Genomic DNA, 26,157 nt, shown 5'->3' with positions numbered 1-26,157 from the left:
TTCTTGTGGATGATTCATGACCCAACTACCCGGTAGTAAACCTCATCAGTTGCAAGAAGAGAATTGGGGTTTGTGGAATAGAGGAAGAGGAGGAGAACTGTGGGGTCCATGATGCTCTCTGAGTTTTGGTTGATTTTTATAGATGTTTCATGACCCCAATTTAGGTAACATCATCAGCGCTAGAAAGGAGTTGGGTTGATGTGAGTGTTTTATTCTTGGTGGTTCCTTAATTAGGCTGTTGTTTATTGTTAGCTTTTTGTCTATGTTGGTAGTTCCTTGATTGGGGGTTCCATTTACTTCTTGATTGTGGGTCTTAGTGTGGTGTTAATCCCTTGTTATTTGGGGTGTTGACTGCTGAAGAGGAGGTCTTTGGGGTCTTTTTTGTTTCCTTCTAGTCTTTTTTATTGTCTCTTTCAAACGGTATGTAAATGTCATTTATCTCTATGTGCCTGTTGATGGCTGATTTGCCTGAATGCCAGACTTCCAGGAATTCTCTGATGTTTTTGAACTTGGCTTGGTTTATTAGGAGAGCAATCCCACCTCCCTTCTACTCTAATGATGTTACCGAGTTCAGTAATGAAACATTTGCAAGAAAACAACACAAAGCTCAGAAAGCACCAAGGACCCCTATAATCAACCTCTTCTAGAATCAGAAACTGGAATCAGAGACTCTTCAAGGCAGTGATGGTGAACCGATGGCAACGCGTGCCACAGGTGGCACCACGTTAGCCATATCAGTGGACATGTGAGCTCAGCTCCGGTGCACAGTTGCGCACTGATCAGCTGATTTTTGGGCCTTCTGGGGCACACCAGAAGTAGGAAAACAAGGCTGTTTCCTGCCTCTGGAGGGCCTCGGGGAGTGGTGGGGAAGGCATGTTTTTTTGCTGTCCCCCAGGCTCCAGAGCCTTTCTAGGAGTCTGGGGAGGGGAGAAAACAGCCTTCCCCACTCCCCCAGAGGCTCTTTGAGGCCAAAAACAGCCCGTTTGCCAACTTCTGGTGGGCCCAGAAGGCCCGAAAATCAGCTGGTCCCACCAGAAGCTGGCAAATGGGCTGTTTCCAGCCTATGGAGGGCCTCTGGAGGTGGGGGTGGGGGAAGGCTGTTTTTGCCCTCCCAGACTCCTAGAAAGACTCTCTGGAGCATGGTGTGAGAGAAAAACGGGCCTACCAAGCCATCACGGGCCAGGAAGGCAGGGGGAGTGTGTGTGGGGGCAGGTCTGCGCAAGCATGCACAGGGGTGGGGCGCATAGAATTATGGGTGTGGGCACGCATGCACATGACACCCCTCCCCACTCCTGGCACGCGATGGCAAAAAGATTAGCCATCACTGCCTTAAGGGAACTAAACTCCCCTCAAAAGAAGTGAGGTCGGTGACGAGGTAGAACAAGGAGAAACCTCTGAAACAGTTGCACAGGTCGCAGAAATACCCTTCGATTTCTATAAATAAGAGCTTCTCGTCCGATTATTAAAAAATGAAAACCACCTTCCGATCATCACATTGTCAAGGTCATTTTTCAGGGCTCGAGGGGGATGATTTTGTGACTTGATGAGAACTGGCTGAGACACCTACGTCGATTGTTGGATTTCACACCTTTTTTTTTTTTGTTGTTGCCCAAATCAGCTTCTTCAATAGTTGCTGACTCAAACAAGCAAGTGTGAACTGACTCCTGTTTTTCAAGCTGGCACCGGATGGTGAGAAAACTCTTGCCAGCAGCGAGGAATCTGTGAACGGGTGAGTTATAAACCAACTTACAATATTTAAGCTCCTGCATGCTGGCATTCCTTAATCGCCAAAGATGGTTCCATTTTCTGTATATCTCAGTGGTGAAATCCAAATTTTTTCTACTACCGGTTCTGTGGGTGTGGCTTGGTTGGGCATGGCAGGGGGAAGGATACTGCAAAAATCTCCATTCCCACCCCCACTCTGAGACCAGCCAGAGGTGGTATTTGCTGGTTCTCCAAACTACTCAAAATTTCCGCTACTGTTGTGACCCAGTTCCAAGTAGTTAGTATTAAATACAAACAGTTTTTATACCCCTTCAAACCCTGATCATTTCTGAGAGTGGTGCGGTGGCCTAGAGGTGGACTTCTTGCCTCACAATCAGGACACTGTGAGTTCGATCCTAGGTAGAGGCAGATATTTCTCTCTCTGGGCACAATGAGAAATTTATGTGAACAAAACTCCTCATCGGCAACAAGAAAGGCATTCGGCCAGTAAACACTCGGCTAGCTCGATTCAGTTGCCCAGACTCCACCCCGCCAGGGATTATGGGGCCGTTAAAAAAAGATGATGAATACTGTCCCGGGGTCATGTGATCGCCGTTTGTAACCTTCCCATCCAGCTTCCGACAAGCAAAGTCAATGGGGGGGGGACTTGGATTCACCTTAACTGCTGCATGACTCGCTTAACCACCGTGCAAAAAACATCGTAACATTGAACGTGACTCTCTTCACAATCGCTTAGCAAGATTAAACGATGGTCACTCGATGGCGGTCGTAAATTGAAAACTACCTGTTTTGTCTGACGTGAGTTCCCCATAACTTTTGAAACAAACCATTTCTCTCTCTTTGCCATACAATTTAACAGTTTGCCACTATTCTTTCTTTCCCAACCTGGGGGATGTAAATAATCCTGAGCACATTCTTAAAAAAAAAAAAAATTGTTGAAAAGATTCTAATCTCCCTTTTCTTCTTGCAAGTAAGTGAAGCAAAGCTGCTATTGTCAATTTCCCAGAAGGTGGGGGCTGGGGAGGAACGACAGGGGTGGAAATCGATAAACCTCTGTGATTGGTCAAGGGGAACAAAAGTCCCCAGAACTCGCATTGATTTTGGCAAATGATTATTTCGAAAATTACAGCCGGAGTTATTAAAGTTTCTCTCCCACCGGAGTGCTAACAAATCATTCCTCCACGCCATTCTTTAAGGCAAGTGGAGAGCTAGCAAGGTGTAGAAAGGCATTTAAGGAATGACTGAGCTATTTCCACTCACTCTACTTTGGGTGCAAGGTTTTCCTCCCTCCCTCCCTCCCTCCCCCCTCCTTCCTTCCTTCCTTCCCTAACTCTCTCCCTCTTTTCCTCCCTCCCTCCCTTCCTTCCTTCCCTCCCTCTCTTCCTTCCTTCCTTCCTTCCCTCCCTCTCTCCCTCTTTTCCTTCCTTCCTTCCTCCCTTCCTCTCTCCCTCTTTTCCTTCCTTCCTCCCTTCTTCCATCCCTCCCTCTCTTCCTTCCTTCCTTCCTTCCCTCCCTCTCTCCTTTCCTCCCTCCCTCTTCTTCCCTCCCTCCCTCTCTTCCTTCCTTCCCACCCTAACTCTCTCCCTCTTTTCCTTCCTTCCTTCCTTCTTCCATCCCTCCCTCTCTTCCTTCCTTCCTTCCCTCTCCTCTCCTCCCTCCCTCTTCTTCCCTCCCTCCCCCCTCTCTTCCTTCCTTCCCGCCCTAACTCTCTCCCTCTTCTCCTTCCTTCCTTCCTTCCCTCTCTCCTCTCCTCCCTCCCTCTTCTTCCCTCCCTCCCCCTCTCTTCCTTCCTTCCCGCCCTAACTCTCTCCCTCTTCTCCTTCCTTCCTTCCTTCCTTCCTTCCTTCCTTCCTTCCTTCCTTCCTTCCTATCTATCTATCATCTCTCTCTTCCCTCCCTCTTTTTCTTCCCCTCTCTGCTCTCCCATGCCTCCTTCCTCCCTCTCTCCCTCTCTTCCTTCCTTCCCTCCCTCTCTCCCTTCCTCCCTCCCTTCCCCCTTTAAAAATTTAAACCCATTTTAAAAAGCCCATTTACCAGTAGACTTTTTCTTGTTTTGACGAGGAACAAGAGTTCGGTGGAGGCTTCCCAATTCCTGCCTTTACGGTGAGAATTTTTCAGCTAGGTCTCCTGAATCTAATCCCGAGAGATTTGATCCCAACAATGTCAACCAAGCAGCAACCTTGCTTACTAAAAACAGAGCAAAAGATCCCAGCCTCTTGGGAGACCCTCACTTGCACTCCCAGGTCTATCTGGAATAGTTTCTAAGACAGAGCATCACCAAAGCAACTGTGGGTTTCCAGAGGCATGAAATGCCACGCTGGTGTCTAAGATCCCCATCCTCTCCAGAAGCTGATATAATTCAGGCTTTGCCCACACAACGCATCTCCTTTTGGCTCACAAGAGGCAGCCAATCAAGCCTTTTGCCTAGCCGTAAATTGGGATTTGGTTCAAATGTTTACACCGGCACCATCATCATCTTCTCGGTTTAATTTCTGGGGTTGCTGCTGTTGCCATTAATAATGGAAGTCAAAGGTGGAGGGGGTCTCCTTGCCAACCCCCCAAACTGATGAACATAACCTGAGTATGAACCGCTGCCTTTTCGGTAGCGGCAATTCAGATGGAACCAGAAAGCGATAACAAAGCAGAAGTGAAGAAACAGGAAAGGCAGGATCAGTGGTGGGATTCAGCCAGTTCTGTCCGGATTGTGCGAACCGGTAGCGGTGACTGTGGAGGCTCCGCCCACCCGCCCAGATGTAATACCCGACTACTGCACATGTGCTCACATTTGCGAACTGGTAGGGAGGTAAGTGAATCCTACCTCTGGGCAAGATCCAGTGGGAAGTCAAAAAAAATTACCTACTGGATCCTGCGCACTACTAGATCCCTGGCTTCCCTCTGGATGGAAATTAATCCTCCATTTTGCTGAGCGAATCTGAGAGGCTGAATCACCAGGCTGACCAATGAAAGAACACGATGGCCACAACCTTTTTGGTGGACCTGAATGCTGTTATGTGCGAAAGTTCATGGTCCTCGTTTTAATTGCCGCCTGTCACCTGGAACCTATTTTGATGCCCAGGAGGTCAACTAAGTCTTCCCATACCTGGTGAGATAAAAAATGTCCTCCATAGTTTTTTGTCACGAGTGACGTCCCTTATTTCTCTGGTCATATTAACCAGTCTGCCTGCAAACTGGTGGGACGCGACGGAAATCCAGGATCCTGGAAGGAAAACAGGAAGAGATGGTTTCAATCTGGTAAATCCCACAAAAACAAAAATTTTCTGCAGGATGGGCTATAAATATCGTAATGGGTTAGTCAGTTAGACCTCACAGTTATGTGCCAAAAAATAATGCAAAAAAAAAAAAAAAGAGGGGTTGGATTAGTTAAGATTAAAACCTGGCTTGTGCATTCTGCTTGTTGGGATTTATTGAGATTTGAAACTCACGGGGCCTTTAAAACACTTGAGAAACGGTCTAGTGGGAACCTCTCTTAGGATGTACCAATTCAGTCCTTCAGACTTTGGGAGAAGCTCCTCTCTTTAGTGCTGTAGACAGGCAATTGTCTAAGGGACTGTTTGCCAAAAGTAGATCTTTCCAGTGCTAATATTTACTTTATGGAACTGTCCACCTTTGAAGGCATATCAGAAATCATCATCAATTCTACTTCACTGTGGACTTCCATGTGATCTCTTCTGGTGGAGGTGGAGTAGGAGTAGGAAGAAGACGAAGATGAAGGAGGAGGAGGAGGAGGAGGAGGAGGGGGAGGAGGAGGAGGAGGAGGAGGAGGAGGAGGAGGAGGAGGAGGAGAAGAAGAAGAAGAAGAAGAAGAAGAAGAAGAAGAAGAAGAAGAAGAAGAAGAAGAAGAAGAAGAAGAAGAAGAAGAAGAAGAAGAAGAGGAGGAGGAGGAAGAGGAGGAGGAGGAGGAGGAGGAGGAGGAGGAGAAGAAGAAGAAGAAGAAGAAGAAGAAGAAGAAGAAGAAGAAGAAGAAGAAGAAGAAGAAGAAGAAGAAGAAGAAGAAGAAGAAGAAGAAGAAGAAGAAGAAGAAGAAAGATTGGGGAAGGAGAAGGAGGAGGAGGAGGAAGAGGAGGAGGAGGAGGAGGAGGAGGAGGAGGAGGAAAAGAAGGAGAAGGAGAAGGAGAAGGAGAAGGAGAAGAAGAAGAAGAAGAAGAAGAAGAAGAAGAAGAAGAAGAAGAAGAAGAAGAAGAAGAAGAAGAAGAAGAAGAAGAAGAAAGATTGGGGAGGAGAAGGAGGAAGAGGAGGAGAAGAAGAAGAAGAAGAGGAGAGAAAAGGAAGAGGAAGAGGAAGAGAAAGAGGAAGAGGAAGAAGAAGAAGAAGAAAGATTAGGGAAGGAGAAGGAGGAAGAGGAGGAGGAGGAGGAGAACAAGGAGAAGGAGAAGAAGGAGAAGAAGAAGAAGAAGAAACAACAACAACAACAACAACAACAACAACAACGGAATGACTTCCTACACAGTCCTGTTGCAAAATACTGAAAAACGGACTCAACTGTTAGGACATCCAAACATCGCATTCAGCTCACTCCCCGCCTTCCCATTTTACCCCTCTCCCTCTCCCCTCGTTTACCTGTCCAGGTGAAATGCTGCAATCTCAGCATTGTGTCTCTCGTAGTCGGAAAAATAAAAAAAGTCAGGAGGGGTTTCCTGCTCCCTCGTTTGCCTACAAAGGACGAGAAAGAGAAAAATAAACGCTCGGATGACATAAAACGGCAAAGAGGGGATCCCTGATTTATACCCATCCCTAAAAATGGGTGCAACTTGTATTTACGCAGATATTTAAAAAAAACAACTACAACAACTGTACAAAACGTAGCCTTGCCACATTAATTTTGGGGATCCTTTTGCTCCCTATTATCACCTCCAGGTTGGGGTGCAGAAATCAGAGGGTCATCCAGCTGCCCCCAACCAGAACTGTGTTAGAGAGACAGAGAAAAGGGGGGAAAAAGATTTACCGTATTTTTCAGAGTATAAGATGCACTCCCCCTGCCCCAAAAGAGGGTGAAAATTTGGGTGCGTCTTATACACTGAACGTAGTCCTGCCCACCAACTGGCCCCCACCCATTGGCCTCTGCCTCCCAGCAATTTACCTCCTTGCAACAAACAGCCAACAGTCCTGTTTCAGCTTCAGCACAACCTGATTAGCACAAGCAGCTGATTGTCGGTTGGATCGGCCTCCCGACCCTCAGCTGTTTCAGGCTGCAGGGATTGCCATTGCCTATTGCCGTATGGATCTCCGCTGTTTGCTGCAAGGAGGCAAATTGCTGGGAGGCAGATGTTTTTTTCTTGTGCTAATCAGGCTGTGCTGAAAATGAAACTGAAACTAAAGCAGGCTGTTTGCTGCAAGGAGGCAAATTGTTGGGAGGCAGAGGCAGATTTTTTTTTTTGTTTTCCTCCCCAAAATAAGGTAGGTGCATCTTATATTTTCAATACGTGCTGTCTTAATTCATCCTTTCCCATCAAATATGCAACCCACAATGGAATTTGCCTTTGGTTCTCACTCCTGCTGAATTTCACTCTGACTTTTTGAACAATTATCCACTCCTAGGGCTGCTTTGTGTATAAACATTTCTCCGTTTAGGAAAACAGCAGACAACAAGGAACGCATTCAGGAAAATTTGCTTACACGATGGGGAAATTGTGAGAAAACACGTGATTTTAAGCGTGCAGGCTTTTTATGAAGCCACACACATTGGCATGGAAGCAGGAGACGGCCAGGGTGTACTTGGAAAACAAACCAACCAGAGGAAAAGAAAAAAAGAAAAAAAGAGAGAGCAAAGCAAAATATTTTAAAGTCAGAAGATGGAAGGCGTGTAAGTTTTTCCTGGCGGCAGGCAGGCACGCAGCCTCAAGGATAACCAAAGTAGGTAGGATTAGGACAAACATCGATATCGTCGGATTTTGTTGAACTTGTCCATGACTTAAAATCAGCTTCGATGCATACAACCATCACAAAATTTGTTGTATGATCTTTTTTTTTTTTTAAGAGGCATTTATGTGAACAGCGATAGAATCTCAGTGCCTCAGGGGTGAAATGCTCCCGGTTCGGACCGGATCACCCGATCCGGTAGCGATGGCGGTGGGTAGTTCGGAGAACGGTAGCAAAAATCCCTGCCCCCCCAATTGCCTGGCTGAGCCACGCAATCATCAGAGGCTTTTTTTTATTTTTAAAAGCATTTTTTCTACAACCTCTTTGGCCGAAAAAATGCTTTTAAAAGTAAAAAAAAAAAAAAAAAAGCCTCTGATGATCTTGTGGCTCAGCGGGGATCATCAGAGACTTTTAAAGCATTTTTTCTACAACCTCTTCGACCGAAAAGGTTATAGAAAAAATGTTTTTAAAAGGAAAAAAAAAAGCCTCTACCGATCAGGCAAGTCAGCTGGGATCGTCAGAGGCTTAAAAAAAAGAAAGAAAGAAAGAAAGCCTCTGCTGATCAGGCAAGTCAGCTGGGATCCTCAGAGGCTTTAAAAGCATTTTTTTTTTTACAACCTCTTTCACCACTGCAGTGCATCGATTAGCTAGCTTTATGTGAAGGGACAGCCTATACTTACACAATAACTTTCTGACCTACGATGGTAGGGAAGCCAGATTTGAAGGAAAACTCATGTGAGTGGTGATGGAAACATTAGATGTTAGTGTAATTGCTAGAAGAGAATAGTTGTAGCCTGGGGTTGAAGCGTGGGGTTTCTTGATGGTCTGTGAGCTTGTGGTTTTCTTGCAGACATCTCCTGTTCTGTCCCCAACCACACGCACACACACCAACAGACGTTCAAGAGTTAAAGACCAAACCAGCCGGCAAAATCCTTTTCCTTATGATAACGGAACTTGGCAACAACCTAGTGGCTGCCTGCCAAGAGTTTATTATTTACGAAGAGGAGAGATAACTTCTCCCCACTCCTGGTACATCAAAAGAAACAGCTCAATAATTAGTTTTAGTTTAGTTTAGTTTTAGTTTTATTCTAATTTCTATACCGCCCTACTCCCGAAGGACTCAGGGCGGTGTACAGCCATGAAATAAAACACATAAATATACAAAATTTAAAATCAAATAAAATAAATTAAATAAATTTGGCTGAATTAATACCCCTAATTTAAAATACCCATAATTTTAAAATACATTAAAAATTTAAAATTTACACTTAAAAGGGAGAAGATTTAGGCGAGGCCCGCTTGATGAAATAAAAGCGTCTTCAACTCGCGGCGGAAGGTGCGCAGATCCGGAATCCTCCGTATCTCTGGGGGGAGCTCATTCCAGATCGTCGGTGCCCCCACAGAGAAGGCTCTCCCCCTAGGGGCCGACAGCCGACATTGTTTGGCCGATGGCACCTGGAGGAGCCCCTCTCTGTGGGAGCGTACTGGTCGGTGGGAGGCTGTTGGTGGTAGTAGGCGGTCCCGTAAATAACCAGGTCCTAAGCCATGGAGCGCAGAGTTAATCAAGTCCAGAGATAATCCAGCAAAGTCTATAGCAAAAAGTCCGGCGATGCAGAATGGCATGGAAGCTTTCAGCTTTGTTCGTCACAAGGTTTGACTGGCCACCACGCTCCCTTTTATATCCTGTGGGGTGTGGTCCAGTGACTCAGCCTAATCTCGGGCACGCCTTTTCTTCTGTTGTGCGCACTTATCTCTGCGACGCTGGCGTGGATCCAGCCAAGACTCATTACCCTCATCACTGTCCATCTGTGGTTGCGTAGACGTGCTTGGCCCCGGCCCTATCTCTTGCCCTTCGGCAGACACCGAAGGCATTGCCAGAGAGGAGGGTCCTGGAGAGGGAGGCCTTGCCAACTCCTCCCCTTCACTCTCGGAGTCCTCTCCTGCCGATGACACAGGCTCAGTAACGGAGCCACAACACCCAACTAGATAACACCATCAGTGCTAGAAGGGAGTGGGGTTTGTGGAGGACGGGGAGAAAGAGGAGGAGGAAAAGAAAGAGGAGGAGGAGGACTGTGGGGTCCTAAGTACTCTCTGAGTTTCGTTGCAGATGTTTCCTGATCCAACCAGGTAACATTATCAATGCACTGAGTAACTCGATGCAATGCACTGATGATTTATTTATTTTATTGGTTCGATTTATATGCCGGAGACTCAGGGCGGCTTACAATGCGTTAAGCAATAGCCTTCATACTTTTGTATATACCTGCTTAGTAGGGCTTTCACCCCTCCCCCCCCAAACGGTGTTCTTTTTTTATACAAAGTCAGCTTATTGCCCCCACAATCCGGGTCCTCATTTTACCTACCTCGAAAGGATGGAAGGCTGAGTCAACCTTGAGCCTGGTGAGATTCGAACTTGCAGTAATTTCAGGCAGCTGGTGCTAGTTAACAGCACTTTAGTCTGCTGCGCCACCAAGGCTCTTAGCTAGTCGGATCACGAAACGTCTGCGAGAGAACCACCAAATCCAAAGAGCACCAAGGACCCCACAATTATTGTAATTGTTGAGTTCACAGCCTTGTCAGGTTTCTGGAGATTTTTTTTTTTTTTAAATGAACATTTATTTGCAAGTTTTCTCTGCTATTAATAAAAAAAAAGAACAGCTTGCTCACTGGTTCCCAGACAGTGGTGGCAAAGGAACGAAGGAGGTCTCCCCTCAAAATATATCCAGGGATGAAGTTCTAAATTGGAATGAGCTCCGTGGGTAACATTTCTGCGAAAGCGTAACCTTTCCACCTTGGGAAATCTTAAGGAAAATGTCGTAAAGAACCTTGCTTCGGAGACTTCCTCTTCGCTGAGTCAGCTGTCCACACAAACACAGGCTCCACTGGTCTCCGTAACCGAGTTAACTCATTTCCTGAGATTGCGCAATGTACCCAACCACCATCATTCACCCAAGGAATGATGAGGTCTTCCAACACGTTAAGCTCTGGCGATTGAATGTTTAACCAAACATTACATGTTTGGGATTTTGAGGAGGAGTCGGAATCTCCAATGTTAATCCATGTAAAGCTGTGTCAGTGCTGCACCCAGAAGTACACAACCACAATCTGGTTTTCCCACAGACATTCACATTCACGTCTGCAAGCCAGGATTACTTCTCCTTAGAAGCTTTGTCCCACCGAACGATGAATAGTTGGGACACCTTGGCCGTCTAAAAAAAGAGTGCTGCGTTTTATACCAATGTGTGCAGAAGGGTTCGAGATTCAATCTCTTTTGTGTGTCAAAACTTCATGTGTGTGTGTCTTTAGTCCAGAGAAAAATAGTTTCGGTGAAACATTTTTTTCACTTAGCAACATAAATTCTGGGCTCAATTGTGGTCATAAATCGAGGACGGCTTCTACTGTAACTTGGACTTATCTTCTGCTACAAAACACACCACACACACGGATGCACAATCTAACAATCCCATTCTTCTCCACGACCTTAGCATCTCATTCGATATTGGAAGGGGAGGGAAGGGCCTGGTGGCTCAGCAGACTAAAAGCATTGTGATTAATACCAGCTGTCTGCAATTACTGTAAGTTCGAATCTCACCAGGCTCAAGGTTGACTCAGCCTTCCATCCTTTCTAAGGTAGGTAAATTGAGGACCCAGTTTGTGGGGGCAATAAGCTGACTTTGTATAAATATACAAAAGAATGAAGGCTATTGCTTAACGCATTGTAAGCTGCCCTGAGTCTCCGGAGAAGGGCGGCATATAAATCAAATTAAAAAAAAAAAAAAATTGGCTTGGCTTTCTTTTAAATCTTCCCTGTCAAAAGAATCCCACAGACCACAGGGGGTTCGGGAGAACCTCTAGCTAAGGTTCTGTGCAGTTTGGAGAACTCCCAAATCCCACTCCTGGCTGGCCACGCCCACCCCTCCCCTCTCCTCCCAGGAGTCCCCACATGGCCCATTTTGGATGCAGGTAAGTGCAGGGCGCATGCGGAAGCTCAGGGAGGGTGAAAAACAGGCCTACGAGAAGTTCGGAAAGGCCGGAAATGGGCCCGTTTCCGGCCTCCAGAGGGCCTCCGGAGCCTGGGGAGGCCGTTCTCGCCCTCCCAGAGGCTTGAGGAAAGCCTCCGGAGCCTGGGGAGGGCAAAAATGCCCCCCCGCATGGTGTAGGAGGCTGACTAGGCCACGCCCCCATGGCCACGCCCACCCAGCAACCGGGCAGAGAACCCCTTGCTAAAATTTTTGACTCAGACGGATAGCTTTCACAGCATCTGTGCCCAGATGCACAGCCGGCATCCGTTTCTTATCTGTCTTGGAGGGTAAACTTATCTGTACTGAGAGAAGACAGGGGGAGGGTCTCAAAAAAAAAGACATTTTGGAGGGGAGGTGGGGTGGACTCTCGCTTCAAGGGCAGAGCTTTATCTGGAAAGCAACTGTTATTCCTTCTCGCGGTACACGAAGTGCTCATTATATCACCGCGGGAAGGGTGTATTGTCAGAAATTGAACTTTTTCTATTAATTCCCTGCTGAACCTAGCCAGCCACAGATTACAATTCTCTGCAGTAAATGTGGTTTGGCATTCCCACCCTGCTGTTGCTCTGGTTGATTGGATTTAAGTTCATTACATTTTCATGCAGTCATCTATCTATCTATCTATCTATCTATCTATCTATCTATCTATCTATCTATCATCTATCTATCAATCATCTATTTATCAATCATCTATCTATCTATCAATCATCTATCTCATCATTATCATCATCTATCTATCTATCATCTATCTATCTATCTATCTATCTATCTATCTATCTATCTATCTATCAATCTATCATCTATCTATTTATCTATCTATCTATCTATCTACCTCATCATTATCATCATCCTTCTATATCTATTTATCTCTATCATCCATCTCTCTCTCTCTCATCTCTCTATCTATCAATCTATCTATCTATCAATCATCTATCATCTATCTATCTATCTCATCATTATCATCATCCTTCTATATCTATTTATCTCTATCATCCATCCATCCACCCATCCATCATCTCTCTATCTATCTATCAATCATCTATCTATCATCTATCTATCTATCTATCTATCTATCTATCTATCTATCTATCTATCTATCTATCATCTATCTATCTATCTATCTATCTATCTATCTATCTATCTATCTTCTATCATCTATCTATTTATCTATCTATCTATCTACCTCATCATTATCATCATCCTTCTATATCTATTTATCTCTATCATCCATCTCTCTCTCTCTCATCTCTCTATCTATCAATCTATCTATCTATCAATCATCTATCATCTATCTATCTATCTCATCATTATCATCATCCTTCTATATCTATTTATCTCTATCATCCATCCATCCACCCATCCATCATCTCTCTCTCTATCTATCAATCATCTATCTATCATCTATCTATCTATCTATCTATCTATCTATCTATCTATCTATCTATCTATCTTCTATCATCTATCTATTTATCTATCTATCTATCTATCTATCTATCTATCTACCTCATCATTATCATCATCCTTCTATATCTATTTATCTCTATCATCCATCTCTCTCTCTCTCATCTCTCTATCTATCAATCTATCTATCTATCAATCATCTATCTATCTCATCATTATCATCATCCTTCTATATCTATTTATCTCTATCATCCATCCATCCATCCATCCATCATCTATCTATCATCTATCTATCTATCTATCTATCTATCTATCTATCTATCTATCTATTATCTATTCACACTCACACATATTCATCTGGATGGCTGGGCTTACGTTCATTGCATTTTTATAGATTTATATCCATTTATATAAATAAATAAGCGTTCCACTCTTACTATACCAAGTCTCTATATCAAAGATCTGTTTCTTTTATTTTTAAAAAGGGCGTCTTTTCCTTCTGAATGACCTCTGTGGAAAGTCCTAAAGATGTCAATCATTATAGCCATCTTGATAACAAGCCTATTGCTATGGTGATCTAATCATACAGTCCTCAAAGATAAAAGGCACCTCATTGCTTTAGAGATTTTTTCAGGATAAACCAATCAATCCAATCCAATCCAATGAACAAGGACATACATTCAATTTTGCAGCTACTAAGATTGTTGGATGAGCAGGTACAAAAACAGCCAGGGAAGTTGTTGTCAGTTCTTGTCAGTTCAACAGGAGTGCTGATTTACTACCAGCTTATCAAGTACTTAGGAGCCAAGGATGTGGCAGCACAACACAATCAATCACCATATAAATACCACAAACAGAATAGGCCAAAGCACACACTCTGCTCAATGTAAGTTCCCTGAGGATGGGCTCCAGCACGAGTCCGAAAGCTCAGAAGACAGAACCTCTGGTCTAGTAACCGACCCATGTTGGATCCTGCAATATTATTCATTATTCGCTTTCATTCGTTATATGTAGTACAATGCAGTGAGCCATGTGCAGATCTGTACACTGGGGAAACAAAACAGCCACTTCACAAACGCATGGCGCAACATAGGAGAACAAACCCCTCAGGACTAGATTCAGCAGTTCACCTGCATTTCGAAGATGAAGGCCACTCTTTAGAAGACAGCAAAGTCCACATTTTGGACAGAGAGGATGGCTGGTTTAAAGAGGGGTGAAAGAGGCCATCTATGTCCAAACTGAACAGCCCTCTTTCAACAGAGAGGGAGGGATACCATGTCATCTATTTCCAGCCTACAACACAATCCTTTCAGTAGTTCCAAGAAGGCTCCACACCCATTTACACCACTCAGGTGACCCTGAGGACACTGATAAACCTCCAAGTGGCCTCAACAACTCTCTAAAAAGAATACAAATGACCAGCTCTGTCTGCAAGGAGTATAAATCCTTCCCGTTCCTCACCATCCAGTCAGAGCTGAAGAAGCTTCTCGGATGAGAAGTGAAACGTCTTCAAAGAAAAACCAGAAAGTCCAGTTGCCTCTTGAAAAAAGCACAACCATGACCTGGATGACGGAGAATCTCCATAGATGTCTTACAAGGACCACCACCAAGGAAGTCAACCGCAATTTGAGTTGCAACTTCCTCCCCTTGTAGAGATGTTGACAAGACAGCTCAGCCTAAGAGCCTAATCCAGGATCTTCATATTCAGATTTACAGATTAACAGAGTTGGAAGGGATCTTGTAAATCATCTAGTCCAACCCCCACCCCCCACACCCAAGCAGGAGACCCTACACCATTTCTGACAAATGGCAGTCCAGTCTCTTCTTGAAAGCTTCCAGTGATGAAGCTCCCACAACTTCCGAAGGCAAATTCTGCTCCATGGGTTGATTGCTCTCACTCTCCTTATTTCTAGGTTGAATCTCTCCTTGTTCAGTTTCCATCCATGATTCCTTGTCTGGCCTTTGGGTGCTTTGGAAAATAGCTCGACCCCTTCCTCTCTGTGGCAGCCCCTCAAATATTGGAAGGCTGCTATCATGTTTCCCCTGGTCCTTCTCTTCACTAGACTAGCCAGGCCCAGTTCCTGTAACCATTCTTCATATGTTTTAATCTCCAGTCCACTAATCACCCTGGTTGCTCTTCTCTGCACTCTTTCTAGAGTCTCAACATCTCAAAAAATATCTCAAAAATAGCTAAAGATTTTATGACTTTGCAGGTGAGCAGACAATGAAACAAATCATAGGCCTCATTCGTTAGAATATTCATGTTCTATTACGTCCCAAAATCTCCAGCAACAGCTTGAAAATGTGTGGGGCGAGCCTAAAGATGCTCGCAATAGCCTGACCCACTTTGGCTGAGCTAAGAACAGAAGCGATAACTAGAGTTGAAACTGACACAAGCAACGAACTCTTGCATTGTGGCAAATTATTTTAAGACCAATTGGCCCACCGCTAATAAAAATAGGGGTGTTGATTCTTTAAAAGGAAACGCTACGCTTCTGGGCAAATCTGTTTCATGCAGGTGAGGAGAAATTGCTGATTTGGGGGAAACATGATCTAATTAGTTTCTGAGATTTTGAGTTTGGCAACCCATAAACTACCTAACGTGAAGCGCATTTTTCACAAAATGAAATACAGGTAGCCCTCAACTTACGACCAGAACAGAGCCCGACGTTTCCGTTGCTAAGCGAGCAAGGGTCAAGTGTGTTTTCTCTCCCTTGGACCACTTTTCTAGCCACCGTTGTTAAGTGGGTCACTGCAGCTGTGAAATTAGTAACACGGTTGGTAAGTGAATCAAAGCTTTCCCCATTGACGTTGCTCGCCAGAAGCGGGCAAAAGGGGATTACAAGACCCCTGGATGGGGCAACCGTCATCAATGTGAGTCAGTGGTCAAGAATTTTGATCACATGACCAAGGGGATGCGGCAATGGTCGTAAGTGTGAAAAACGGTCCTAAGTCACAAAATCAGTGACTTTGTAACTTCAAATTGTTGCCAAATGAATGGCTGTAATTTGAGAATTAACTGGTCTACCGTTGAGTCCACGAATGGAAGAATGGAAGAGAGGCCAACTTATTTTCCAAAGCATCAGAAGAAGAAGAGACAATGGATGGAAAGTAACCAAGGAGAGAAGCAACCTGGAGTTAAAGAGAAACTTCCCAACATGGGGACGATTAACCTGTGGAACAGCTTGCTACAAGAAGTTGTAGGTGCTCCATCAGTAGAGGTTTTTAAGAAGAGACTGGACAGCCACTTGTCTGGAATGGAATAGGCTCTCCTGCTTGACCTCCAAGATCCCTTCCAACTCTGTTATTCTGTTATTCTATTATCCTGGGTCAACCTATTCTCCAAAGCACCAGAAGGCAAGAGCCTTGATAGTACAGTGGTCTAAGGCACCCTGTTATTAACACAGCTGCCTGCAATTTCTGCTGGTTCGAATCTCTCCAAGGCTCAAGGTTGACTCAGCCTTCCATCCTTTCTAAGGTAGGTGAAATGAGGACCCAGTTTGTGGGGGCAATAAGCTGACTTTGTATAAAATATACAAAAGAATGAAGGCTATTGCTTAACGCATTGTAAGCCGCCCTGAGTCTCCGGAGAAGGGCGGCATATAAATCAAATTTAAAAAAAAATAATGGATGGAAACTAACCATTGTTAGTGACTTTGTAACTTTGAATTGTTGCTAAATGAATGGCTGTAATTTGAGAATTAACTGGTCTACCATTGAGTCCAACCATCCCACGAATGGAAAAAAGGAAGAGGGGTCAACTTATTTTCCAAAGCATCAGAAGAAGAAGAAACAATGGATGGAAACCAACGAAGGAGAGAAGCAACCTGGAATTAAAGAGAAACTTCCCAACATGGGGACAATTAACCAGTGAGACAAATTGCCCCATCACTGGAGGCTTTTCAGAAGAGTCTGGGTAGCAATTTGTCAGAAATGGGATAGGTCTCCTGCGAGAACAGGGGGTTGGGTTAGATGACCTCCTTCCAACTCTGTTACTGAATGAAAGGAAGTTCCTATTTTTCTACGGAGAATTGCATGAAGTGCCTAAAGACTGCATGAAATTAGCTAGAAACTGCATGAAATCAGCCAAGAACTGCATGAAATTAGAGGCAATGTCTCTGGGCGCCTGGAGCTAAATCTTGTCCATCTCTGTGGTCAGAAACGCCTCCACCAAGAAGACAAAAATGCTATTGATTTCCATGGACCTGCTTGTCCTCAGATGTCCTCCACAATGGTTTGTTCCAAACATCTATCTCCGCCACTGTAAATTGGCTGTGTGATCAGTTGCTATTATCCTGCTTCTAGCTTGACCATCAAGGAAAATCTTCCATCTCTCTCTCTCTCTTTTTTTTCCACCCCTGGGTGCCTGCATTGCCGGAAAAACCTTTTGAAAAAGAAAAGAAAACTTTGCAGGGAGGGAGGGAAATTAAGCAGGGAAAATACACAGCCACGTGCACACCCATGCACAAAACATGGAAGATTATTTAAATAAAATAAATAAACTTTATTGTCATTGTATATGTATACACAGTATACACATACAACGAAATTTACTTGACACCCAAAGACCAGGTCCAACACACATAACAATCCCCAAACACCCTCCCACCCACCACAATTCCCCACCCCTAAACCACCCAAACATCCACACAACAGACCAAGTAATGCTGTCCAACAGCTCACGGATGGTGGCCCTTTAGTTCATTGTTGAGTGCAATTATAGCTCTGGGATAAAAACTATTCAGAAAACGTGTGGTCCGAGTTTTCATTGTTCTGCATCTTCTGCCAGAAGGCAACAGTCCAAAAAGATTGTAAGCAGGATGGGAAGAGTCTCTGAGAATGTTATGAAACTTTCTCAAACAGCGAGATTCAAAGATGTCGTCCAGGGCTGGTAGCTGGAGTCCGATAATATTCTGAGCAGCTTTAATGATTCTCTGTAGAGCCTTTTTGTCCGCTACAGAGCTGCTCCCATACCATGCAAGAATGCCGTATGTCAGGACGCTCTCAATGGTGCTGCGATAGGAGGACAGAAGGAGATGCTGAGATAGATTTATCTTCCTGAGCATTCTCAGGAAGTACAGCCTCTTCTGTGCCTTCTTTGCAAGCATGTCGGCATTCATAGTCCATGAAAGGTCCTCTCTCATGGACACACATTTATGTGCCAAGGGTTCGAAAATATTGTTGCCTTCTTGGTTGATAAATACGTTCATTATGCAGACGGCATTCACAAAATGCTTGGCATGTCACTGCAGGAATTTAATCACCACCTGTAAAATATATGTCTGCTTCTGGATGTTTTCGGGGGTGGGGGTAGGGAAAGGGACAGAATGATGAGATGCTTCCTCCAAATATATCCAACTCATCCAACAATCTTGACGTGTTTTATAGAAGCACCAATGACAGACCAGGATGCATGTCATCATAGATAGTTAATCAAAAGAGAATTCTCAGACGGTGCTTCAGATTATGAAGATTTTGGAACACCAGTTCATGAATCAGGGACAACAGTACGCCTTAATGAGTACTGTTGCAAAATCTGTAATGCGTGCAAAATGAGTAATGCGTGCAAAATCTGAGTTTTGAGTTAACAGAAGAACAGAGTTGGAAGGGTCCTTGGAGGTCTTCTACTAATCCAACCCCCTACACAAGCTGTGAAAAGATTTAATTCTCCCCAGTGGAGCTGCACATACATTCCCGTCCTTCTATTTCTCTTCTATTTCTCTTCTCCTTCGACAAAGTCGTAAGAAGGTTTCTAGTCCAGGGGTCCCCAACCTTTCGGACCTCAGGAACCACTAAATTCATAATTTTAAATCCCGCGGACCACTAATATGATCTGCCTAATGACTGGCTGGGTGGGCGTGGCTAGGTGGTCATGTGACTGGGTGGGTGTGGCCAACTTGATGTCACTCGCGTTGAGGGGCGCCTCACCGGCCTCTACACATCCCTCTCCTGCCAGCCACTCCTCGCCTGCCCACCCGGGCTCCTTAGGGCCCTAACAGGAAGCAGTTGTTGGAGCTAAGCAGCCACCATGAGAAAGAGTTGGCAAAACAGCTCAGTTCGAATTGGATCTGACATCTCCGTGGTCATGTGGCCGGCATGACTCAATGCCAAAGGCGCATGGAATGCTGTTACCATCCCACCAAAGGTGGTCCCTATTTTTTTACTTGCATTTTTTACCTGCTTTTGAATTGCTAGGTTGGCAGAAGCTGGGACAAGGAACGGGAGCTCACCCCGTTACGCGGCACTAGGGATTTGAACCTCTGAACTGCCGACCTTTCGATCAACAAGCTCAGCATCTTAGCCATTGAGCCACTACTGTGTCCCTATTTTGGCTACAAGATGGTTAATGCTTGGGACCTTCAGCTAAGGTTAATATATAAAAATGATCAATCGTCTCTTGATTTTGATCTTCCTTCTTTATATGCTCTTTTTATTTTTCCCCCCAAGGCAGCTCACGTTATATTATAGATTGATACTCTATTTTACTTCCTCCCGGTAGCTTTTTTTTATTATGGATATATACTTTACACCGGTTCTTAACTTTTTAAATTATTTCCATTCCTTTTTTGAGCAATAGGTTGTAGACGAGCTACAACCTCCTAACTCATTTTGATAGAGTGTCCGAAACCTCCATATTTTTCAGAGTATAAAACGCACCTTTTCCCCCCAAAAAAGAGGGTGAAAATCTGGGTGCGTCTTATACTCCGCATGTAGCCCCATCCAGCTTCTCAAACGGAGAAGGTTTCAGAGGCTGAAAAAAGCATCAGAAACGAAGCTTCAGAAAAGAAACCCCCAAACAGAGCTTCAGAGGCTTTTTTTCTGAAGCTGTTTCAGAGGCTTTCAGAAGCAGGAAAAAAAGTTGTTTCTGAAACGGAGTTTCAGAAGTTTCAGAGGCAAGAAATAAAAGCAAAAAAAAGCAAGGCACAGAGCTCACAACCAAGGAACCTGTTGCTGAAATTCACCTCTGGGAACAGCTGATTGGGGATACTCCGGGAAGCCAATCCACCCGCCAATCATTTTTTTTTTTTATTTTCCTCCCCAAAAACTAAGGTGCGTCTTATACTCCGGTGCGTCTTATACTCTGAAAAATACAGTACTTTCTTCAGAGCCGAGCAATATTTTTGGATCCTAGTTAACAACAGCTATTAACACTCATTGTATTTCAAATATTTCCTTCCTGAGGTCTCTTTAATCAAACTGATTCAATTGCTCCCCAATGCCATTAAAATTCTGCCTTTGCATTCCTTTGAATGTGGAGATGCAGAGCAGGAAAAAAAAAAGAAAAGGTACACAAACATTTGCACAGGGGACGACGATGTATAGGAACAAGCCTCTTTCAATTTTTTTTTTTAAAAAAAAGTATTTAAAAGCATGTGAATTTTTGAGCCTTTCTTTAAAAGCCCCACAGATCCATGCACAAACGAACGGCGATGGGTGTATAAAAAGGAGTCCAATATATCCAGACTGTGACTTAGACAAAGCCAACATTGTATTTATTTGTTTTGCTGAACAGCAGGGGAAACCGTGAAAGCTTTTTCAGGCTTTGAAAAAATAATTCAGAAAAAAGATGAGAGAAGCACAAGCCAGTCTTTTCTTTGAAGGTTGCTTTTTTTAAATAAGCAAATTGGAAAAAACGAAGGGGCTGCTTTAAGGGGCCGCCTTCGAGATGCTTTAAAGGGGGCCAACTCTTTAAAGCATCCGCCTTGCAAGGAAGCCTGGGAGAGGCTGGGTTGGGCTTTGCGCTCTTGCGCAATTCTGAAAGATCTCTTTTGTGCTATTTTCAGAGTATGCTTAGTCCGGTCTTAAGTTGAGGATGATAGATAGATAGATAGATAGATAGACAGACAGACAGATAGATAGAATATATATATATATGATAGGTGAGTGAAAGGATAGATAGCTAGATATAGGTATGATATAGCTAGCTATGGATGGATGGATGGATGGATGGATGGATGGATGGAGGTAGATAGATAGATAGATAGATAGATAGATAGATAGATAGATAGACAGATAGATACTGTGGACAGATAGATACCATAGATAGTAACTGTAGATAGATACAATATATAGATACGATAGATAGATAGATAGATAGATAGATAGATAGATAGATAGATAGATAGATAGATAGATACTGTGGACAGATAGATACCATAGATAGAAACTGTAGATAGATACAATATATAGATACGATAGATAGATAGATAGATAGATAGATAGATAGATAGATAGATAGGTAGGTAGGTAGGTAGGTAGGTAGGTAGGTAGGTAGGTAGATAGATAGATAGATAGATAGATAGATAGATAGATAGATAGATAGATAGATAGATAGAAAGAATATATATGTGATATGTGGGTGGAAGGATAGCTAGCTAGATATAGATACAATATAGCTAGCTATGAATGGATAGATGGATGGATGGATGGAAAGAAAGAAAGAAAGAAAGAAAGAAAGAAAGAAAGAAAGAAAGAAAGAAAGAAAGAAAGAAAGAAAGAAAGAAAAGGGTGGGTGGGTGGATGGATGGATGGAGGGATGGATGGAAAGATAGATGGATGAATGGGCACAGAGAGATACACACACACACACACACACACATACATACATTTTATTTAGATGATAGGTGGGTAGATGAATAATTTAATTTAATTCATCAAATTTCTATGCCACCCAACTCCCAAGGGATGATAAATAGGATGGATGGATGGATGGAATGGACAGATAGATTTTTTTTTCCTCCCTGAAAATGCCCTTCCCCCCAAGGTTGTGCAAATTTAGCCTTCCCTGTTTTGGAGAAGTCCTGCCACAGGACTTTGTCAGGAGCTGCCAAACACTCTTTTCTTTTCAGTCCACAAACACCCTGTAATTTCTGCCCTTGCTTTTCCTCTCTTTCCGTGGAGCTCAGCCACAATTGCAGGGTGCACCTCAGGCTGCAAACAGATTCCAGTCAACAACCTTGGTTCCTCTTCTTTCGACCCAGGGAAGGAGACATTTCTCGGTAGGAAGAACGTGGTCGACCTTCAACTGGTTGACCCTTTGAAGAGAGCAACCTCAACACTCAACATCTGGCAGGCTTGAGCCTGACTTTCCACGAGCTCTCGGCTCTGCTTCCAGGATTAACCTAAAATCTATGTTTGCTGTTGGGTGACACCTCAATTGTGGGCAGTATCCTGGGCACCCTAAATAAGCAACGGAAATGACGGGATGGTCAAGAGCTAGAAGGGAGGAGATGTGGGCTGAGAGTAAATAATGTCCTACAGAGGCAAGAACGAGATGGGTCCAATGTGGGAGAGGCCATGGAGAAGGACCAGGAGAAATGAATAACAGGACACCCCAGTTGGAAGGGACCTTGGAGATCTTCTAGGCCAGCCCCCTGCTCAAGCAGGAGATCCTATACCAGTGATGGCGAAACTTTTCGGCACCGAGTGCCCAAACTGGAACGCACGTGCATGTGCATGCAAGAGTGCACGCTGGAGCGCTGGAAACCCAAAACCTCCCCCAAAAATGCCCCGAAAATGGCTCGAAAACGGCCTGAAAACAGTCCCCCCCCAAAAAAAAACGGCCTGAAAACACCCAAAAATGGCCCCCAAAATGGCCCCAAAACAGCCAGAAAACAGCCTGGAAAATGGCCCCAAAACAGCCCGAAAATGGCCCCAAAACAGCCCCAAAACAGCCTTGAAAATGGCCCCAAAACAGCCAGAAAACAGCCTGGAAAATGGCCCATAAACAGCCTGAAAATGGCCCCAAAACAGCCAGAAAACAGCCTGGAAAATGGCCCATAAACAGCCTAGAAAATGGCCCCAAAACAGCCAGAAAACAACGTGGAAAATGGCCCATAAACAGCCAAAAAATGGCCCCAAAACAGTCTAGAAAATGGCCCCAAAACAGCCAGAAAACAGCCTGGAAAATGGCCCCAAAACAGCCCAAAAACGGCCCCAAAACAGCCTTGAAAATGGCCCCAAAACAGCCAGAAAACAACGTGGAAAATGGCCCATAAACAGCCTGAAAATGGCCCATAAACAGCCCCAAAACAGCCTAGAAAATGGCCCCAAAATGGCCAGAAAACAACATGGAAAATGGCCTCTTTTTTGGGCATTTTTCAGGCCATTTTCAGGCCGTTTTCCAGTGCTCCGGCACCCACGAAGACCAGCTGGCCAGTGCGCCTGAAACCAGAAGAGCAGCTGGCGACGGCATGCATGCCCACAGAGAGGGCTTTGCATGCCATCTCTGGCACGCGTGTCATAGGTTCTCCATCACGGGCCTCTACCCTTTCAGACAAATTTCAGACAACTATTTGTCTGAAATGGTACAGGCTTTCCTACTCGAGCAGTGGGTTGGAGTAGAAGACCTCCGAGGTCCCTTCCAACTCTCTTATCCTGTTAAATGGCATAGGGCAGTGATGGCTAACCTTTTTGCCATCGCGTGCCAAAAGCTGGGGGAGTGCGTGGTAGTCACTCGCGTGCGTGCCCACAGCCATAATTCTAGGCGCCCTGCCCCCCCCCCATGCATGTGCGCGCGATCCCATGCTCCCCCAACTTTTGGCATGTGACAGCATGATGGCCACGGTAAGCTTGTTTTTTTTGCCCTCCCCAGGCTCCAGAGGCTTTCTAGGAGTCTGGGGAGGGCGAAAACAGCCTTCCCCACCCCATTGGAGGCCCTCCAGAGGCCGGAAACAGCCCATTTGCCAACTTCCAGTGGCATAGGTTCGCCATCACGGATATAGGGTTTCCTACTTGAGCAGGGGGTTGGACTAGAAGACTTCCGAGTGTCAGGTTTCGATGTCATCTCAAATAAATTGCACTCCCAAACAATTAATCTCTGCTGAAATATTCCATTTATTGAGTACGACAGATCTGGCCCCGACTTCGTCGTAGCCGATACTAACCCTCTGACCCCCAAACCCTCTTCCTTTCCGCTCCCCAATTCTCATCTTCTCATTGGCCATCTTCCAAGTCAGTCTCCCCAGCTTCTGACCTCACCCCACAGGAATGTCCCCCTCCCATCCCATCTCCTAGGGGATATTATCTACAGAGAAAATAAGTAGGTGAAAAGTCAAGCCTCGTCTTTTTATGGCAGCATCAGAATGCTGACACCGAGATCCCTTCCAACTCTCTTATTCTGTTAAAAAACCCGAGAGGCCATCATCCCACGATGGCTTTTAGAATCTTCCTGCAATTCCCTTTTGCTTTGTGTCAAGTTAAGGCTGTTCTTGTTTGGTGAAAAGAATTCATGAAAACACAAACACACACACACCCATACACAACTCTCCTGGGTGGCCGTAAACGAGACCTTAGATAGGAGATACTTCCTCCAACATCCGTAGTCCAACCAATTAAACCCCTAATGTGATCATTATTGTGCCATCAGCTATTTATGGAAGAAAAAAAAAAAACCCATTTCCACCCCATCAAGGCTCACAAAACCCATCAAGCAGATAGCTCAATGGTTGCTTGGAGCCCTCGAGGAAGGAATGGTGGTGGTTGTTCCCAACGACCAAGCCCCAAGATTGTCCCTCCCAACCAGGAGAGGCATCAAAGAAAGCCCAAAGCATTCACGTCATCGCAATAAAATCTAGAATCGCTCGGTGGCCAAGAGATTAAATTAATTTGAGCAGCATGGATGCACAAAGCGAGAAGAACGACAGACTTGGGTTTCATCCAGCCCCAACTTCAGTGTTCAGGTGTTCTCCTCTGCCAAGGAGAACATCAACTGAAGTCTTCAAAACAGTAGGAACAGTGGTTAGAAATCCATTTTTTTTAAACTACCGGTTCTGTGGGTGTGGCTTGGTGGGTGTGGCGTGGCTTGGTGGGCATGGCAGTGGAAGGATACTGCAAAATCTCCATTCCCTCCCCACTCCAGGGGAAGGATACTGCAAAATCCCCATTCCCACCCCACTCCAGGGGAAGGATACTGCAAAATCCCCATTCTCTCCCCACTCCTGGGGGAAGGATACCACAAAATCTCCATTCCCTCCCCACTCCTGGGAGAAGGATACTGCAAAATCCCCATTCCCTCCCCACTCCTGGGGGAAGGATACTGCAAAATCCCCATTCCCACCCTACTCCTGGGAGAAGGATATTGCAAAATCTCCATTCTCACCCCACTCCAGGGGAAGGATACCGCAAAATCTCCATTCCCTCCCCACTCCTGGGGGAAGGATACTGCAAAATCTCCATTCCCACTCCATTCCTGGGAGAAGGATACTGCAAAATCCCCATTCCCTCCCCACTCCTGGGGGAAGGATACTGCAAAATCTCCATTCCCACTCCACTCCTGGGAGAAGGATACTGCAAAATCCCCATTCCCTCCCCACCCCTGGGGGAAGGATACTGCAAAATCGCCATTCCCACCCCACTCTGAGGCGGTATTTGCCGGTTCTCCGAACTGCTCAAAATTTCCGCTACCAGTTCTCCAGAACCTGTCAGAACCTGCTGGATTTCACCCCTGAGTAGGAACCTAGCATTCTTCAAGCTATAGGCTTCATCGGTGTGTGAGTTCCATCTTTCCTCTGGAGCAAAGTTGGTAGACAGGAACGGAAGCTTATAAATAAACTTTGGCGTGTTATAAAGATGACCACGCCCTGGGCTGCGGTTGAAGGGATGCACATCCCAAACCTCCGTGCAATCATTTGTTTGTCTTTTTTTGGCTTTGTGTGGGAGAGATGCAAAGGAGCAGAAAATAATATATCTGGTTTTGGAGAAAGCTTGGGAATTACGGAATGGAAAAGCCTCCCTTTCCTTTACATTTGGGGACAAAGAACGATCAAGCCGTCATTCCAAATCCCAGATGTTTCTGGGATCTATTTGCAGGTTGAAATGGTATATAGGTTCTCCGGCTGGACTAGAAGACCTCCAAGGTCCCTTCCGGTGCTGTTATTCTGTTCTGTTATTCTGTTTGCCAGGTGCATTTCAAGCTAGGTGAAAAGCCTCCTCCGGCGTTGTCCAGAAGGGTTCTCGTTTGCCTCGATTCATGCCGGATTAGCCGCCGAATTTACAACGGGCATCGGGATAACAAAACTAGTGGTGCGGTGGCCTAGAGGTGGAGCTCTCGCCCCACAATCAGGAGGCTGTGAGTTTGATCCTAGTTAGAGGCAGATATTTCTCTCTCTGGGCACATTGAGAATATATCTGC

The 26,157-nt window shown here is 44.9% G+C and overlaps 1 protein-coding gene across 1 annotated transcript in view; it reads right to left on the bottom strand.

The window, feature by feature from the left end:
* The window catches only part of FAM20C (FAM20C golgi associated secretory pathway kinase), a 47,526-nt gene that overhangs the window by 6,812 nt on the left and 14,557 nt on the right, over positions 1-26,157 (bottom strand). Inside the window, 3 exon segments of the mRNA XM_070955074.1 lie at positions 4,826-4,910; positions 4,912-4,942; positions 6,304-6,396. Of these exon segments, the coding sequence (XP_070811175.1) occupies positions 4,826-4,910; positions 4,912-4,942; positions 6,304-6,396 (209 nt within the window).

Source organism: Pituophis catenifer, unplaced genomic scaffold (assembly GCF_029215685.1).
Source record: "Pituophis catenifer annectens isolate HBS135680 unplaced genomic scaffold, rPitCat1.0.hap2 SCAF_16, whole genome shotgun sequence".
In the NCBI taxonomy this organism is placed as follows: Eukaryota; Metazoa; Chordata; class Lepidosauria; order Squamata; family Colubridae; genus Pituophis; species Pituophis catenifer.
This window is presented reverse-complemented; position numbering and strand designations above follow the sequence as displayed.